Source organism: Acipenser ruthenus, chromosome 2, assembly GCF_902713425.1.
Source record: "Acipenser ruthenus chromosome 2, fAciRut3.2 maternal haplotype, whole genome shotgun sequence".
Classification (NCBI taxonomy): Eukaryota; Metazoa; Chordata; class Actinopteri; order Acipenseriformes; family Acipenseridae; genus Acipenser; species Acipenser ruthenus.
Window position 1 is genome coordinate 32,218,828 of NC_081190.1, and position 19,997 is coordinate 32,238,824.

Here is a 19,997-nt window from a genome sequence, read left to right on the forward strand (position 1 = left end):
CCATTGAGCCTGCAGCTCTGGGTCTGGCCTCTGATCGGCTGCATTTGAGCCATCTGGGTCTAAACGGTAGGGTTATTGACACTCTACAAAATGCCATCGCAGCATCCACGCATTCTCAATACGGGTAAAAGTGGGGCTTCTTTCAGACATGGTGCCTGCCTTGTGGGTTTTACCCCACTACCTGTCCCATGACAGATGTACTGCAGTTTTTGCAGGACCTTTTTGATGAGAGGAAATTCTCCATGTTAAAGGTCTATTTGGCAGCCATTTCGGCTTGCTATGTCAAAATTGATTTGGTCTCCCCAGCAGCTCACTTCGGCTGCCTTTGAAGGACATTGTTCCTTGCTGGAGGTTAAACGTGGGGCTTAATGCACTCATTTGAGCCCATGTATTCAGCTGAGCTGAAATATTTATTGCTCAAAGCGGTTTTCTTCCTTGCTGTCACCTCTGCAAAGTGAGTGAGATGCAGGCATTCTCCATTGCAAAAGCCTGCTTAATTTTTACAGAGGCCAGGACAAAGGTTACGCTCTGTACCAATCCTGCCTTTTTGCCAAGGACGATCTTGGCATTTCATGTCAACCAGTCTAGAATTGGAGGCTTTCCATCCACCTCCTTTCCAGTCTGACAGGGAGCGACCGCTCCATACTCTGCCCAGTGCAGACTCTGGTATACTACATTGACAGGACGAAAAGTTGGAGGCAGTCCGAAAATGTTTTTGTCTGCTATGTAGCTAAGTCCCATGGTCAAGCCCTGTCTAAGCAGCGGCTGTGCAAATGGATAGCAGACAGCAACTTTACACCAGAACGATACTTGTTTGTTCCATGTCTGTTTGTTAGTCTGTCTGTTTTGGCCACTGTGCCATTTTGTTTTGCATTTGTGTTCTATTTTGTTCAAACCTTTTATTTTGTTTATTTATGATTAAACGTGTGCAAGCAGTGGTTACCTCACAATCTTGTGTCAATTCACTTGCTGCCCTGACGTCACCACAAGCCATCCGGGTCACACCCTGGTCCCTGAAATAGAAATGTAACCATTAGCCTTCGCTCCATTTTGAGGTTTCTCCCATATGATATTTATAATGCACATTTTTATTGCCTGCGTGCAGTACCTTACACTTTTCTCTATTAAATGTCATTTGCCATGTGTCTGTCCAGGTCTGAATGCTGTCTTGATCATTTTGAATGACCTTTGCTGCTGCAACAGTGTTTGCCACTCCTCCTATTTTTGTGTCATCTGCAAATTTAACAAGTTTGCTTACTATACCAGAATCTAAAATCATTAATGTAGATTAGGAATAGTAGAGGACCTAATACTGATCCCTGTGGTACTCCACTGGTTACCTCGCTCCATTTTGAGGTTTCTCCTCTAATCAGTACTTTCTGTTTTTCTACATGTTAACCACTCCCTAATCCATGTGCATGCATTTCCTTGAATCCCTACTGCTTTCAGTTTGAGACTTTTATGCGGGACTTTGTCAAAAGCTTTCTGGAAATCTAAATAAACCATGTCGTATGCTTTGCAATTATCCATTGTCGATGTTGCATCCTCAAAAAAATCAAGCAGGTTAGTTAGACATGATCTCCCTTTCCTAAAGCCATGCTGACTCTCTCCCAGGATACTGTTACCATATAGGTAATTTTCAGATTTGTATCTCATTATAGTTTCCATAAGTAAGGCTTATTGGTCTGTAGTTACCTGATTCGGTTTTGTCCCCCTTTTTGTGGATCGGTATTACGTTTGCAATTCTCCAGTCTGTCGGTACAACCCCTGTGTCAAGAGACTGTTGCATGATCTTGGTTAGCGGCTTGTAAATAACTTTGTTCATTTCTTTGAGTACTATTGGGAGAATCTCATCCGGCCCAGGGGATTTGTTTATTTTAGAGCTCCTAGTCCCTTTAACACTTCTGCCTCTGTTACGCTAAAGTTATTGAAAACTGGATAGGAACAGGTCGACATGTGGGACATGTTATCCATATCCTCCTTTGTAAAAACTTGTGAAAAATAATCATTTAATATATTTGCTATTTTTTTTCTCTTCGTCTATGATTTTGCCATTTGTATCTCTTAGACATTTTACTTCCTCCTTGAATGTTCTTTTGCTGTTGTAATATTGGAAGAACTTTTTGGAATTGGTTTTAGCCCCCTTGGCAATGTTCATTTATTTATTTTTTTGCTGCCTGGCCAACATTGTTTATGGGGTCCTGGATGTTGTTCCTTTCGTTCGGTTATGATTGTCTACATTTTGAAGTGGGTCAAATTTGTTTGACGTTTTGATTTCTGGTGGTTGTGTTTGACTACTTCTTTTTTCCCCTGTCTCTGCCTATTTGAAACCAGCTGTTTCGACCCTCTTCTATCCAAGAATTTCAGGTGTTCCAGCTCCTCAATCTCCTATTGCTCTAACATTTTGTGCAGCTCCATTTCTAGCATACTTACTCGTTTAAGCAAGTCCTGGATCTTGCAGCACTTTGCACACACTTGGTTTAGCTCTGCTGGGTTTTCTCGGATGCCCCACATCATGCAGGTGTCACAGATTACTGGCTTAAATTATTTATTTATTTATTTATGTATTTTATTTATTTGTAAGTTTAAGTTTAGTTTTTGCAGCAGTCAACCTGCTTTCAATTTTCCATGAAGCACTTCTCCCCACACTGTCGCTGTTTGAACTGCCTTGCTTTTGTGTGTGTGTGTGTGTTCTCATGCTTTTTTAGCTCTGCCCTGCCCCCTTGTCTCAGAACGACACAGAATTTGAATCGGCTGCTCGGAGTTTCAGCTTATCAAAAAAAACACACAGCTGTTAGAATTGAAGCTGCAGTAATTTCCCAATGTACTGTATTTTCCGACTTAAAGCAGTTAAAGATTGAATTTCTCTTTACTGCTTCTAAACTGCTCTGCACTTTTCCACAAAGCACGCTGCCGCTCTCCACGCTCTCATGAAGCAGTTTAATTGTCAGGCACCACAGAGTTTCTGTAGATTTCAAAATGCAGTGTTTCACGCTATGATCAGGATATAACGCACACAACATAATAACCAATTATCCATCTCTATTTTTTTAATAAGCTAATGTGCTACCAAGTCACGCAAGAACCTTCACTGGTCAGATACATCGCAAGTATCTGTATTTTAACAAATAATTCAAATCACTGAATATTTACCTATCAGACTAATACATATTTTTCAGTGTCATTTGTGTTATAAGATACTCTAAGTAATTCATCAATCATTTTAAAAACTCAATCATAACTAGAAAGAACATATACTTTTAAAACTCAACAAGTGTTCAATGGGAAACCTTGGAAACATGGTCAAGGTTTTAACTGCTAGTGTTCCCTTTTAATACATTCAAATACTGGAGTAAAGTAATTCAACTATAGTATAAACACCTTCTTTTCAGGCTGTTTATTGTAAATGCATTGTAAGACCAACTACTGTAGATCTTGTGCAACTTGACTACAGCTTCTTGGTATTCTGCTATCAAGGACTTGCATTGAGTGAATCCTTGAAGCATCTTTGTATTGTGCCTGCAATACAAGAATCTGAAATGCTTTGTTGGGCGAAATAACACATTTAGCGAGAACATTAAGACTGCAGCCTCCATAACAATTCAAATGCAATTAATGCTGAAGTATGTTTTAGTTTTTTTGCCTAGTAGTTAGCATACCAAGCATTGTGTTAGCAGTAGTTGCTATAGTGTAATATCCGTAATAATTACTGTAAAAACCTTTGTATAAGTCTATTTTCTAGGTATTTTTAGGGGGTCCTAAAAAGGGGGGAGCGACTTATATACCGGTGTGACCTATAGGCTTTTTCCTGAAATTGTTGTCTCAAAAGGGAGGGGGGGGACGGGAGGGGGAGGGGGGACCTATACACCGGTGCGACCTATACACCGGTGCGACTTATACACCGTTTTTTACGGTGTACGTTTTTTCAGCAACATTTTTATCTTTTGTATTTCCCATCGTATGGAGAAGCAGTTTCTTAGATAAATAAAAACAGGTTTTTATTGCCACATAATAACAATAATAATAATTTGGAAGGCTGTTTCATTTTGTGTTTTTACACAAAGCAAACCATTTAGTACTTGAAGTCATTTTGACATAACATTATGGCCTGCAATCCTCTCATTAAGCAATGTCTTGTACTTGCTTGACACCAGGGCTTCGAAACACTTTGTGCTGGTACAAAGTACTTCTGATAAACCTCATGAATTCTATTACAATTTTAATGTCTCAAGATAAACTGTAGCTGGCTGACAGTGTGTCTGCTGCAAGGATTAGCACCCTGTCTGGCCTCAGATAGCTGGCTGGGCAAAACTACAGGGAGAGAGAACTGAAAAATGGGAGGTGGATTAGCAGGTTTAAAACTGTGAGTCAAGGCTGATCAAGTGGGAACAGGGGCCCAGCAGTGCCTACCAATCTATGACCAGTTCGACAGACTGCACGGATACCATCCAGCATTCAAAGAATTGTTGTTCATCCATTCATATAAGTGGGAATGTTCTGAAATACTTGGTAAATAATATCCCCAACAGGCCATTTTGAACTGATTCTGTATACCTAATACTAGTAAAATAGGCAATTTAAAGGGAGGAACACCCCATTCGATTCTGCAATACCCTATGGTTGTTCCATTGTATTTAATTATATGATCTAGCAGAAGGGGGCGGGGGTGTGTGGGGGCAGTGTAACACTGTACATTTTTTTGTCAATTTCTGCACTGTAAAACATAGGGCACATACATTGATGTACAGCATAAATATATTCCCCCAAAAATCAATTGTTGAACTGTTTAGCATGTCTTACTTATAATAAACAGCTATTTACAGCTACGATTTAAGAGAAATTTGCTTGTCAGTTTGCTTGTACTTGTTTTTACTTGTAATTCTTGGTATTATTACGCTTTTCTTAATTTGCCTGGTATTTAAAATAATGTCTCCTTCCCAGAACTGAACACACAAAAGAAAACATAAATAAGAAAAGACTAGTCTGGTTTTCTTTCGGGTCCGATACCTGTATGTCAAAAAGACTACATTGTTTTAAGAAGTTTTTTTTATGCCCAAGTCGTTATGCAATGGAAGATTTCAGTACTTGCATTTGTTTTTGTATCCATGCTTATACGGTGCATTTCATATGATTTAAGTAATATGGGTCTATTTTAATAAATTGTTAAAATAACAAAAAAACAAACAAAAATAAAACTTTTGGTTAAATTGCTAAAATGTATGTTCAGTACACATTATTTTAACCACCAAAAAAGCACAAAGTAATAACATCGCACCTTGTGTCTATAATCTACTTCAATTTGGTCCATGATTTGCTGTGGTCTTCTAATTTTCAGTTTCTTTTGGCCGATCGATATGCTCCCAGACATACTCTATTGGATTCATGTGTGAACATTGGGCAGGCCAACAGTCACAGGGTTGTAATTGTTTCTAACAGCATAATGATTTTGCAGTCAAGAAAATGCAGTTATCTTTTCATCTGGTGATTGTAACTAATGTTTGATGAAAAGCTCCCAAGTCACGAAAGCAGTATTTGACTTGAGGGGTGTTTTTACACCATGCTTTGCGTGCAACCATATTATTCTCTGGGCTCTTTAAAAAACAATTTTCAGCTGTTCACCTTTTAAAAAGGAGAAGGGTTATATTTCTACAAAGTCTAAAAAAAGCTAGCCAACTAGCTACGAGGTAAGCCAGGGGCTTTTGGGAAAAGGTCCAGTCATTCAGGAAACATTCATGCCAAGGCACAGAGGCCTGGAGCCTTGGTCTAGTCTCCCTGGTGCCAGTGATGTTCAGGGGTCAGTCACAAGACACGGTTATCTGTACTCGGCCTGTCAGGCACTCTCTTTGCTGCTGCTAGACGCGACAATGGGAATTAGAAATGTTGCTGGTGTAGTACTGAGATTATCATATCTGAAAACGCCTAGTCTGTGTTAATAGCCTAAAAAGTCATCAGACTGAACTAGCCAGAAAGTGTTTTTCTTCTGGGCTGTGCTGAGTAAAACTAATTCATTAAGCGTGCAGACGATAAATTATCAGTGTCTCTGCTCGGCTATCAGAGTTTGGCCTTTTAAAATGCAGTGGGGACACAGAAAATAAACTTCCTGTATGCATTCAGTTTTAAGTACAGGCAGTTCTAATCGCAAACTGAGTGTCGCTAATTAATTAACATTTCATGGTTTTAATGTATATAAAAAATATACATTAAAATAAAATAAAATGGTGGCTAGTTCTTTTGAGCAAAATAATATTTATAGAAAATGATTTTAGGGATGTGCTTTTGGTAAATTTTTATGAACGTTTAAACACTTTGCAATGTCAGCGTTTAAACCATATCTACATACACACACACTCTCTCTCTCTTTATATTACATTGTGATACTGATAGCCCTGGTTAGTATGTTTAAGCAAATAAACCATAAACAAGCAAATAACGTTTTAACATCGCAAAGACTTAACTACAAAGTAAAAAAAAAAAAAAAAAACACATCAAAGTATATATTGAAATGTTTATATTTATGGTTGTAATTAAAGTTGCTAGTGGAGATTTAACTATATACATACATATTATTGCACACATTTATGGGTTTGTCACAAAGACGGCCGGAGTGGGTGGCGTCAGACCAGAAGCAGGAAATAAACAGACAGAGAGGTGTGGTTTGGTGGAGCTGAGCAAATGGTTTCGCTCAGCATTTAATAAACAGAACAGAAAATAAAAGGTTTTAAACACAAAAACAGGACACGGCACTATACTACAAAATAGAGACAAACAAAACAAACACGGTGAGTGAAACACTTATATTTACGTTCTTACTTTCTTTACTATTTAGTTTCTCCTTCTCCACACTCGTTCTCCACTCACCGAACACCCAACACTGAGTGAAAGAAACGTGCATCTATATATACTGCTGTGCTGGGATTCAATTACTAATTAATTATTCACTTGAATCCCAGCACGTGAATTAATTCTGTGCAACCCCGTGCTCACATATTACATTTAACCAGCACGTGAAGTGACTTGTGCCCTCCTCGTGCCTAAATATAAATCTACCTTTTTAAATCACACGTGAAACACAGACCCGTTTATATCCCGTGTACCAATCTATACACCAACATTAACACACGCACGCAACATACAACACATAATATGCACACAGGGGCGGGGCACATTGCAACAGGGTAGTATAATGTTTTTAAAATAGTGTGTTTATTAAAGGTTCATTTATAAGTAACTTTGCCCAAAATGATATGGTTTTAAAAAAAAAAATAAATACCATCACCCTCTGTACAGCGCTAATGCAAAATGGCTACAGAAAAGCAAAAGCGAGTTATGCTTACAATTGAAGAAAAGTTAGAAATACAGTACTTTCACTTCTGGAAAAGGTAATTACCAGCGATAAAATAGCACAATATTTTGGAATTTTAAAGAGCACTGTGACTGATATTAAAAAGTCTGCCTCAGAGATTTAAAAGTTTGCAGTCTTTGATAGTAGGGGTGGGATTTTTTGAGATCTATTGTTGCTGGAGACGACTACTTGAGCATTACAGTTTCCGAGTACTTGAATCAAACGCCACTCTCCTCTACATACTGTACTAGTGTACATAAACTGCCCAAACATTGCCACAAGTCCTATTTTAAATGTCAGACTAACACACAATCAAGTAATATATTAAGTAATTAATATAATGTTTGCCTTCTTGTGCAGTTAATTGTATATGGTCAAGTAATACTAAATAACGTAAAGTATTCAAATTCACGTATCCACACAACTTTACATTAAATTGTAAAAAGAGATGCCTGGCCTACCTGTTTGAAGTGTGTCTAGAGGTCCTTTACTTTAGTGCAGTCGTTCCAGCATTCAAATAAAAATTGTACTAAACATAAACGGCCGTTCGGTCCAAAAGCTTACAGAACAATTTCAAGTGAAAAAAGCCTTCCACCTATGGGACGATTGGGAAATGGGGTCCACAAGTCTGTGGTAATTGCAACTTGAAAGTTTTGTATGAACAGCTGCAGCACGATTGTATTTAAGTTTTTCCAGCCTCGCTGTTATTGTTTTATGGGGAGGCACAGTAGTGGGAATCTTACATCGATTTCTAAACTGCAGCATTCACGATTCACACGCACTGTCCTCATAGGGTTTAACGTCATCACGCCCTGTTCGGCCAAATCTACAGCAAATGTTGTTATGGATGTTTGCTTTTTATTGCCATCAGTAGCTCCATCCACAATAATTCTGAATGTTTACATTTCAAATTGTGAAGCACTGATCTTGTGTTTTTGTGGTATAGCAATTTGTCAGCTTACCTATTAAAGAACTGCTTCATTGACACTTCAATACAAAAAGCGGGCATTCCAGGTTTCTCAGGTTGCTTAGAACACATCAATGTGATATGGCAACAAATTCAATCAGCTAAAAAGGAGAGGAAGGAGCTCCATGTGACATTCCTGGATTTGGCTAATGCATATGGTTCAGTGCCACATGAACTACTTTGGGCAGCATTTGATTTTTTCAGTGTACCGATGACAATAACAAATTTAGTGAAAGCCTATTTTGGAGATTTGCAATTCAGTTTTTCAACTTCAGAATTCAGCACTACATGGCAATGCCTAGAGGTTGGAATAATGGCAGGATGCACCATTTCTCCACTGGCTTTTACCATGGCAATGGAAGTAATCATTAGGGCATCAAAATGGGTAGTAGGAGGAGAGCGCTTGGCTTCTGGAATGCGACTACCACCAATTCGAGCATACATGGATGACATGACAACCATGACTACAACAGTAGCCTGCACTAATCGATTATTGGGCAAATTAACCAATAACATTGAATGGGCACGAATGCAATTCAAGCCCACTAAATCAAGGAGCATCTCTATAATTAAAGGCAAAGTAGTGGATAAAACATTCTTCATTAATGGTGAGGCAATACCAACAGTGTCTGAGAAGCCAGTGAAGAGTCTTGGGAGATGGTACGACGGGGATCTAAAGGACACAGTTCGTGTGGGAGAAGTTAGACAACAAGCAGTGGAAGGGTTGAAGAGCATAGACAGCTGCGCTCTACCAGGTAAACTAAAACTCTGGTGCTTTCAGTTTGGTCTACTGCCGAGGTTGCTGTGGCCACTGACTGTGTACGAGGTTTCTTTGACAACAGTAGAGAAGCTGGAAGCTTTAATCAGTTCATACGTCAGGAAATGGTTGGGAGTTCCACGCTGCCTCAGCAGAGTGGGACTTTATGGTAAAGGAATACTGCAGCTACCAGTCTCTGCTCTAACCGAGGAGTTTAAGTGCGCCAAGGTCAGACAGGAAATTACATTAGTAGAGTCACGCGATAAATGCGTAAGGGAGGCAGCACCTGTGTTGAAAACTGGAAGAAAGTGGGCGGCAAAGAAAGCTGTGGAAGATGCAAAGGCTGCCCTTCGAATTGGTGATATCATGGGGCAAGTTCAGCATGGAAGAGGGGGTCTTGGTTTCAGTTCAGCTCCTCCTACATGCCACAAGGCAGCCCCAGTTCAAAGGAGGAAGCTGGTAGTCAACGAGGTGCAAAAGCAGGAGGAGAGGATGAGGTGTATAAAGGCCATTTCCCAGGCCAAGCAGGGAGAATGGATGAGATGGGAGAGTGTGGAACAACGCAAGATTGGCTGGCAAGACCTATGGTCAATGGAACAGAGCAGGATCAGTTTCCTCATCAGGTCAACATATGATGTTCTCCCATCACCACAGAACCTAAACCTCTGGGTAGGAGAGGATCCCTCATGTCCTTTGTGTTCATCACCTGCAACATTAAGGCACATTTTGACAGGATGTAAGGTGGCTCTTAGCCAAGGACGGTTTACTTGGCGCCATGACCAGGTGCTGCGATGTTTGGCCTTAGCATTGGAAGACAAGCGTAACATGACCAATAAGTTGTCACCTGTTCCATCAAAACATTACACACAAAAGACAACATTCCTCCGCCCAGGAGAGCAACCACCAAGAAAAGGTGTTAAAACCAATCCTCGCCCAGGACAACTGGAAGCTGCTAGAGACTGGAAAATGCTGGCAGATGTTGGTCAACGGCTTATTTTTCCACCTGAGATTGCCACCACTAACCTTCGACCAGATATTGTCTTGTGGTCTGGATCAGCACGCCTTGTTCACCTGGTAGAGTTAACAGTGCCATGGGAGGATGCTGTAGATGAGGCATATGAGAGGAAGAAACTGTGGTATGCTCAACTAGCCACTGAAGCGGAACAGCGAGGATGGAGAGTTCGGGTTTACCCAGTGGAAGTGGGTTGTCGAGGATTTGTGGCACACTCTACAACCCGGTTTCTCAGAGACGTCGGATTCAGTGGCCAAGAGTTGCGTCGCACAGTGAAGAACTTATCTGAAGCAGCAGAGAGAAGCAGCAACTGGCTGTGGTTGAGACGGAAAGATTCTGGCTGGGGATCTCAAGCACAACAGAAAGAAAGAAACGCTGATGTACAGGTAAGTAAGCTGGGCTGAGTTGAGTGGGGGACGGAGGGGGGTGATGCTGGGACGCCAGAATCACCGTCGAGCCCTCTTGAGGTGTCGTGGGCTAGTCGACGAAACACTGAGGATGGAAGGTGCCCACTTGAAGACCCCAGAGATGTACCCTACTCAGCTCAGTCCAGACGGTTGTCATGCTGATGCGCTGGGGAGACCGCACTGTGGTTGATCCCCAGATCCAGCATTGCAGCCCCTGTGTGTGCTGATGCGCCAGGGAGGCAAAATAAGCTGATCCCTGGAGCCAGCATTACACTTCAGCCGTTAACACCAGACAGAAGGATATCTACATCATCATATGGAAGGAAACGTAAAAGGATGGAGACACATATGGATCACATTAGTTTACTGTAAAGCTACGTCTTAGTTGGTGCTTATCTTGGCGAGAGCCGAGTTCAAATCAGCATGAAGTTTTAACATCTACTCTCGTGTAATGGAAATCATGTTTGGCATAATTTTTTACATACCACGGTTTTCTCGTTCCTCAAAATACTTCCAAACGTGGCTTCCTTTGTTTAGAGATGACATTTTAAATATAGAATAAACTCGGACAAAATGCTTGGCTTCCTTTGTTTAGAGATGCCATTTTAAATAAAGAACAAACTCATAAAAACCGCTTGTCATTAACGTTATTACCCTGCCATGGAATTGATACCATACCACGCCTACTACAGACATAAATACACAGTGCACCAATGAAGCGCCAGATCAACCGAGAATAAAACCCGCCCCAGTGTCAATCTTTCTGTTGCACCAATTAGAAAAGCTACTTGGAGGCAATTGCCAAACCCCTTCCTTTTTATAATATCCGCCCTTACTGTGGCACGAGAGCAGTCTGGTACACGACGTACTACTACTGATAAATTACTAAAATGAATGCATAAAAAAAACATTAGGTGACATTTGTCACGTGACCAGTTATACGTCTAGCATATTATTAAACGTTTAACCACTTCTTTAGAGTTTATACGTTTTTAAACGTTTAAAATTCCCATCCTTACATGATTTATTCTCCTGGTATTTTGGAAAACTGAAGTACCAAGGTATGGGCCCTTTAATTGTATTATCTGTAAATCTTTGGTCTGAAATTTGGTGTGTGTCAAAAAATAGGGGATTTAGGAGATACCTAAAGAATCAATTTGAATATGTTGATTAGAAGTATATGGCTGCTGGACTGCTTCAACATATTAATCACACATTGAACATAACTCGTCTACTGTGTTTGATTTAAAAAAAGTCCAAGATGGTCATGCTGGCACATATTTCTACATTGGTTGATTGGACATCAAATGACCCTTTGTTACAGAACATTTGCCTAGTAATCGTTTAGATTACAAAGTAGAGGTAGAAAAAAAATGTTTTTTTGTTTACAAATGATTGGGAGAGATCTATTTTTATCAAATAGTTCTGTTATGTTTTCAACATTGTTTACAGGAACACTTCTTTTAAAGCCTACAGTAGGATGTCTGGCTGACAAGGTTAACGGAACTCTTTGTATTGTTATTCAACGTGACCTCTTGCTCATGCAGTTATTTAAATATACAGTATAAAAAAATAGTTTTTGTTTCAGCAAGCATGTTTTTTGATTAAAAATCTTATTTGATTTCCCATCATGATGTAATGTGGGTTTGAAGTGGAACTATGCACACATTTTTAAATATGTTGTCGAACCTAAATGATTAATAACGTTGACGGGAAAGGAGACATGCTCAGCCATAAACTGATTGTATTTGGTATACATATGTAAAAGTGAGCTGGTCAGTCTTTATTAGGAGGTTCAAACTGATGAAAGCCAGCACAGCTGGAACATTAATATGTTATGCAGTTGATCAAATAGTCGTGCTACGAAATGTGGAATGCCTTATGTTTTTCGTTTTATGATTCAGACAGTATTTTGTTATATTCAGTACTATAATTCCATTCTGTCCTCCTTTATATTGTTTGAGATCATATTAATTAAATTTGTTTCAGCACAATTTAATTACTCCACGTGACAAACTATTTCATATTTGTTAGTAAAGGCAGGAAACCATAGAACTCAATGAAGCTCCAAGGCCAGACCTAAAGACCTTTTGACTACATGCTGCAAATCATTAAACTGAAGAATTAGCATGCCCCTGTGGAGACTAGTTTAGGCATTTTTATAGAGAAAATCAATATAAACTTCTCTCATGATCTTCAAATATCTTTAGAGATGAGACATTCATTTTGACAGCAGTATCTATGTAGGGGCTGGGAGCATTGTGTTATCGTCTTCAAGGTTAGTAAAACGTGAAAGCATGGGCTTCCCTTCAACAAAAATAAAGAGAAATGGAAAGTAAGCTGAGGTACAGTACCTATAGCCTAGAATGTTTTAAGGGAACCTTCACTGTTCAAGGTTCCATTATTCTGAAACTCAAGGGATAGGAACCATCTTTTCCAAAGTTCTAGCTTGTTCATTTTCTTTTGCAGGTGGCTTGTGGACAGTCTTTACCTTAGGAGGAGCAGGAAGCAAACCGAATCCTGAGGAAGAACGGCCCCTGCCGCTGTCCAATCAGAGCCTGCTTCTGCTGCTTGTATTAGCCAACCTTACAGATGGGGTGGACACCCCCAACCCTTACAAACAGGCTATCATGTCTTTTAAGAACACACAAGGTTTGTGGTTTTCAATTATAAGTTCACATTTATAGAGATGTTATGCTGAAGGCAAAAAAAAAAAAAAAGGAAAAAAATCAACTTGCTAATCCACAAGGTTGTTGAGGGTGCAGATCTAGGCCAAATGTTTCGTTCTGTTATAAATGGTGTGTTTGTGATTTTCAAAACACTACATAGGAAAGAACTTGCCACATCTTTACACCCTGTTGTGAAAACACTGTATGAAAAGTATTTCTTTTGATGATGTCTCCAAAATTGTATTTTTGTTGGCAAAGGGTACCACTGTTTTCAGTTAAAATGAAGCGAATTGGACTTCAGAGGTCTATGAATATATATATATATATATACATACACACACACACACACACACAAAAAGAGGCTTCTGTAAATTTGCATGTGTGCAAAGTTGAATGACCAAGTGATTGGGAGGGTTTTTGGGTTGAATCTATCAACACCTAATAAACAGAACTTTTGAGTTAAAATTCCTTTTCCCCGTGTTTCTTTTTCATAAAGTATTTATTTATTGTTTGTATGTCTTCAGTATAATACTGAGGAGTAGAAGTAGACTTTTCTACTGTTCATTTTTCAGATGTGTTTCTGGTGGCAGTTGTTTTCCCTTGTGCTTAAAATTTTTTAGTTGAGTGTTCAAAATGTGACAGTGTTAGTTCTTCATTCCGCCATCTCATTCTAGTGGGGGTATATATCTTTGGTTCTCAAAAATGTGACCTAGAACTTTATGTTCTCCAATAGCATAACGTTCTAGGTTCTAGGAATTAAGAGAACTTCTATAGGCAGCCCACAAGCTATTGCTATTTTACAGCCAATAGAAGCAATTATTGACCAAATGTAGACAGATGATGTTATTTCTCTCAGTGCAGAGAACATGTACATTCCCCTCAACTGATTAAGATTTAGTACAAGTGAGCAACTGTTGTATATGTAATGGTTGTACAATATGTCCTCCCACATGTTATTTTTCAAGAGGGCACTTCCCAAATAATCAACAGCAGCTTGATGTGAACCTTGAACTACTGTTTTTAAGCATTTTCCCATAACAATATATAAAATAGCTCTTATTCATTCCTATCAACTAAAAATACATGTCTGAGCTTTTCCTGCAAAGCACAAGGGATTGAACAAAACACATCCCTGTGGCAACACTTAAGGTCCGTCTGTAAACAAGCTGTTTTTTCTGGCTATGTATAGAGTTTTAAAGCTGCATACCTTCTCTACAACATTTTGTTTGTTTTCAGAACAGTTAATAGATAAGATAGCATCAAAGTTCATGTACTATATATATATATATATATATATATATATATATATATATATATATATATATATATATATATATAATCTCTGATATATTTACTTGAACCTTTTATTTGTACTTGATATAAACCATGTTTTGTGTACATTCTGATTTTTTTTTTCATTACAGATAGCTCTGCCCCTCCATCTTCCCATCCTCATACTTTCCAGATCAACTTTAACAGTCTTTATACAGCTTTGTGCGAGCAGCAGAAGTCAGACCAAGCCACTTTACTCCTGTACACTTTGCTGCATCAAAATACCAATTTCAGAACCTACATGCTTGCTCGAACAGACATGGATAATCTTGTAAGTAAACCTCTTTTAGCCCTTAAAAAAGATATTTAACTATTTAAGCACTAATGATTTAATCAACCTCTTACAGTATGAGCCATAACTGGAGTAAAGTCAACACCTTCATAACTTCCTAGATCACCCTATGATATATTGCATTTGTGAACATGGCCATACAAAATGGTGTTAACCTGCTGGCAGAAGACAAACACTTTCTCTGCCACTACCTGTCAATGCCTTCTTGTGATTATGAGTAAATTTGAGTTAGCTGGTGACATATACTTCATACGGCATTCCAGTCCAAACCTGGCTGTAACTAATCTCCCCGTCTTTATGGAAAAGGACTCTCAGACCAGCATGATCGAGTTTCAAAAGCTTGCGTCACTGCTGAGGACGTTAAAAACCCTGTGCTGGTGTCCAGAGGGTTGTCCCACAGCACCTTGAGCCACTACTCGGGCACATTTGAATTTACTCTAGAACCAACCGTTGTTATGCTGGTGTAAGTTACCATATGGTGCTTTATTATATGGCCTTGGACCCCTTTTCCACACAGAACCACACACTCTTACATCTCTGCTCACACTATGAAATCTCAAGGTGCTGGTTTTCTCTCCATGTCCCATGTTGGGCTAAGGCTTTCAGCTGTTATGCTGCACATCTTTGGAATTCTATACTCCAAGCTATTAGGGATATAGATTCAGTGAATATTTTTAAAACACGGCTTCAGACATTTGTCTTTGATCAGGCTTTTGAGTATTAGTTCTGCTCCAAAACCTTTCTAAGGGGATCTGTGATGCGCTGTAAAAGTGTAAACTTGTGATATAACATGGTAATCTCTCTCATCAAGACTTGCTCAGTATAAAGACATATCTGAAGAGCTCTCTCTGTTGGGAGCATATGACAGTTTAACTCGGTTCCTTTGGGGTTTGGAGTAGAGGAATTTCACAGTATTAGCCTTCAAGTAATATGTTTTTAAATACATATTGTATATATTTATATATGTACAATATAGGGTGTAGATATCCACCCTGGTGACACTGCAGATGGTTCTGTAACACTTTAATGTGGCACAATTTGTATTCAAAGAAAAATCTGGTAAATTCAAAATGAAATGCTAACACTGACATGGTCGATTCGCATGGGAGTAAAAAAAAAATCAGAGGACCTCTTGGAAAATTATCTGGAATAAAAAGAAATGGACGGTTCGCATGGGGACTACATTTCACCAATGTCGATAAATTCCCAAACCACCTGTTTATGTGGTGATTTTTAGTCCTGTGCGAATCGAAGCTATCGTTTGGTACCTCGGCATGTTACAAATGTACCCTGCTGTTCAAACTTCGTTAGAAATACCAATTGCCACAAACTGTTCATTTCTGCTTAGACATTACAGCTCCCAACATGACTGTCACCGATCAAACTAGTGTGCCGCAGGGCGAATTGTTTGATCTCATGAGCATTCATTGCCGTAACAAAGGGATGTCGTAAACAGTTTGCAATACGAAACGAGTCATGATATCAGGGTACATTTGTAACATATTGATGTACCAAACAATAGCTTTGTCTAAACCAGACTACATTTCGATATAACGACAGACAGTAAAGTGTGTCATAAATAACAAATCTAAAGTTTAAAATGTACAGTTTCAATGTGCAGGAAATTTCTCAGTCGTGGCATAAAAGGGTTATGTACTGAATCATCATTGTGTCCAGAGAATGATCCCACTCATGATCCAGAGGTCTTATACAACCCCATTGACGATGGGTGATTTAGAATGTAGGGCACTAAGAACAATGATATTAATAGCTAGTCCTTGTAGAGAGAGATCTCCAAATCAAATGCAACATACAGACTGTGAGCTGACCACAAAGAGGGAGTTTATTGCATATATAAATATTACATTGGAGTAACAGGCTCATTATGGGAGCAGGTGTCAAGCAGTGGCTTAAAACACACAATTACTGCAGGCTTGGTGCAACTGTTCACACGCAACTGCGTCGTCCTGTTTCATGGCACCACCAAGACCATGCTAGCTTTACATCCTGGAAATAAAGATGCAAATGTATTCAGTCTGAGACGCCTCAGCTTTGTCTGCTTCATTTATAGTGTATCTATGACAAAATGGGACCTTTTGGACAGCTGACACCTTCTCTGGTATCTTCTATTAATCTTTTCAGGTTCAAAGTGTATTAAATGTAGCATGCATACCTTTTAGTGGGCGATTCTATGAGTGTCACATGTGAGGAAGATCAGCCCTTGGGACACTTCAGAATTTGTGGCAATGCATTAATGTGGGATTAACAAGAGATATCCTGACACTGTTAAGTGGTTTCTATATTTAAGTGAAAAAAAAAGATTGTGTTGCCATTTGAAATATTTAGAGTAACTAATATAGAAACAGGTAGTTACGGACTGGCCCTCAAGCTGCAGTTTTATGACGTAGCAAACTGAACAGTTCCCATGTACTTAAATTTGAATATACCATCCAAATTTAGTGTGTTCTAATAAGTAGATCAAATGAGCCAGATAATATGATTATTTGTTTCACTTGGTGTATTTTTTTGCTGCTGTTTTTGTTTGTTAGTTAATAATTTTTTATTTTATTTTTTTTTTAGCTATTTGCTAAACACAAACCTAAGACTGAAAATAACAACATTCTGTGTCGGAAATGATCCAGTATATGTTGTATTTGTACTATCATTTTTAAAGATATTAATGAGAAAAAACTGCTTTTTGAATAGCTCTGCTAAGGTGTTTCTATTGAAAGATATAAATTCCAGTACAATAGTCATTCTTTTTGACAAGATTGTGGAGTGGTTTCAAAATGTTTGCATATAACTTTTAGACATTTTAGAATCTGTAGCAGTAGTTTTTTTTTTTGTTTTTTTTTTGCCTCTATAGCAGTAGTAATAATTACGTAAAATGCCATTTAAGACCCTGAGAAAGTGTGTAATGTGTATCAGTGCTGTACAGTGTCAATTGTGTGTGTGTGTGTGTTGTTTTTTTTTTTTAACTATATTAGGTCAAACTTACAGGACACTAAGTCAAGTAGACAAATGTTTCTGCTATCATTTTGCTATCTCTTTACCATATTTCAAGTATCTTTGTTGAACTGTAATAGTTACCAGTTTATCATTTTCATCATTTGTTTTCCATTTGTAGTTGTCAGCATGTAAACTCCAGTTACTGTGCTATTATTTTCTTTGTTGTTTTGTGGCAGTATTTTGTGAATTAAATGTTTGTCTCTTCCTTATAGGTGATGCCAATCCTTGAGATTCTCTATCACGTGGAGGACAGGAATTCACACCACGTTTACATGGCACTTATCATTTTGTTAATTCTTACTGAGGACGACGCCTTCAATAGATCAATTCATGAAGTGGTGAGTCGACTGAAACGTCTGCTCTAATAATTGATTTTTAGCACGGGTTTAAGCTTAAGAGAAATTACACATTGAAACTGGCAGGACTGTTTTTATTGATGCAATCTTGTTATTTGGGCTAAAAGTTACATAGTTATTGATTTTGTTTTGTAATTGGCTAACGTTTTTAAGGAACTTTTGTCTTTTGTAAGTTGCTCTGTCTGCCTACCCCAGTCTGTCTGCCTGGGGAAGACTTTACCGAATCAGTCTTTAGAAGACGCCTTGCCTATTGGGTCTCAGCTGCTGCAGGTCTGGTACAGCTTCTAAAAATAGTGATGTGCAATAGAACAAGTGGTGTTCCTAGGACCTGTAGTTTTGACAGATGTTTTTTACTATTTTTTTGGGGAATGTATTCAACATCCCCTGTTGCATAACTAAGTTATCGCTTACGCAAAATAGATGGTAAGTAAAACTTGTTTAAATCCTCAGAAGGGCTGTCGCAGAATGGCTGATTACATTTTTTTCTGAAAGTAATTTGTTAACAATGACCTTGTTACAACTTTAAACAGCTAAGGTGTCAAGTCTTACCTGTCCATAGTCATCACTTCACCTCATACAGATCTTCCTTAGCTAATGAGAAAATATTTGCTTAGCTTCTGAGATAAAACAAGACCCGAATATGCTGGTTTGATTGTTATGCTAAATAGTGAAACCCAGTTTGAAAGTTTCCAAAGGGAAATACTGGAGCACTATATGGAATATAACCAATTAACTAAAAATAAAAAAGTTGCCTTCTGGGGGTACTGTGAGTGTAGGATTAGGAATAATATTCTCACTGCTTTCCACGTACTATACCTACTCACCAGGCATCTCACAGCATGGCTATGATGTAAATGTATTGAGCTGAGCAGAGGCGCCTCCTGCTTATAAAGCTCTAATGAATCTTCGATAATGACATTAGAGAGCTGTTAAGATAAAATCGATTACAAATAATTAAGTTCCTCTTAGCCAGTCCAAATGCCTGATTACCAAAGATTCTAGCGCAGTCGGCCTTATTTTGCCGTTAGTGTCATCTTGTGGAAGGGAAAACATGCAATAACAGTTAAAAACCGACAGACATTTGTCATTTTTCAAAAAGAGGTGAAAGTAAAATGTAAAAAACTTTACATTTTTTATAATTCTTTCTTTTAATTTTTTGTATGTATTGTTTATGCCTCCCATGTGGACTGTCAGTCTAATGCACTGAGTGTGAATATGAAACACCTCATTTCAAATGTGTTTTGGGAGACTTGTACATGTAACCCACAAACCATGAGTGAATAAAACTATTACTAATGCAAAATTACGATGGTTCAAATGCTCTAGGGTTGGTCTTCCTGAATAAAAACAGTGAAATGGTTTGAAATGTGTCTCAGTTGGATTAAATGATGGGCTACCAACCCCTGAGGTGATGCCTTGCTTAGCTGCTATTTCTGTGAAACATGCCTGCTGTGAGTTGTCCTGATTTTAACTGGCATATCCTCTATGCTCGGTTGCTTTATAGAAACGGAATGCAGGTTTTATGCTCAGATATTACTAGGCGCTTGCATTTAAGAATGAGTAGCACATTTTAATGTCAGCTGAGTAAGACAGCTTTTGTATATTTAATAAAAGGAAAAAGAAAGAAAAGCAAGTTTAGACATACCCTTGTAGTTCTTTCTAGACGTAGGTACATTTTAATGCATCAGGCTTTTTTTTTATCAATATGTAATGACTCTCAGAAGCAATCTTTGGTCATGACTTGTTACACCCAAAATATTTTTTTCCATTTATATAATTCCTTTTTCATTGTCTGTTATGAAAGTATTTGGTAAAAAAAACAGACTGTATGGTCTCCCAATCCGTTTATTGTGG

The 19,997-nt window shown here is 38.5% G+C and overlaps 1 protein-coding gene across 4 annotated transcripts in view; it reads left to right on the top strand.

Annotated features, from left to right (window-relative positions):
* The window catches only part of LOC117421324 (dymeclin-like), a 176,248-nt gene that overhangs the window by 60,441 nt on the left and 95,810 nt on the right, over positions 1-19,997 (top strand). For all 4 annotated transcript variants that reach the window (XM_058994156.1, XM_058994166.1, XM_058994176.1 and 1 more), the window contains exons 9-11: positions 12,955-13,137; positions 14,579-14,757; positions 18,000-18,125. In XM_058994156.1, coding sequence (XP_058850139.1) covers positions 12,955-13,137; positions 14,579-14,757; positions 18,000-18,125 — 488 coding nt within the window. The remainder of the gene's footprint in view (positions 1-12,954; positions 13,138-14,578; positions 14,758-17,999; positions 18,126-19,997) is intronic.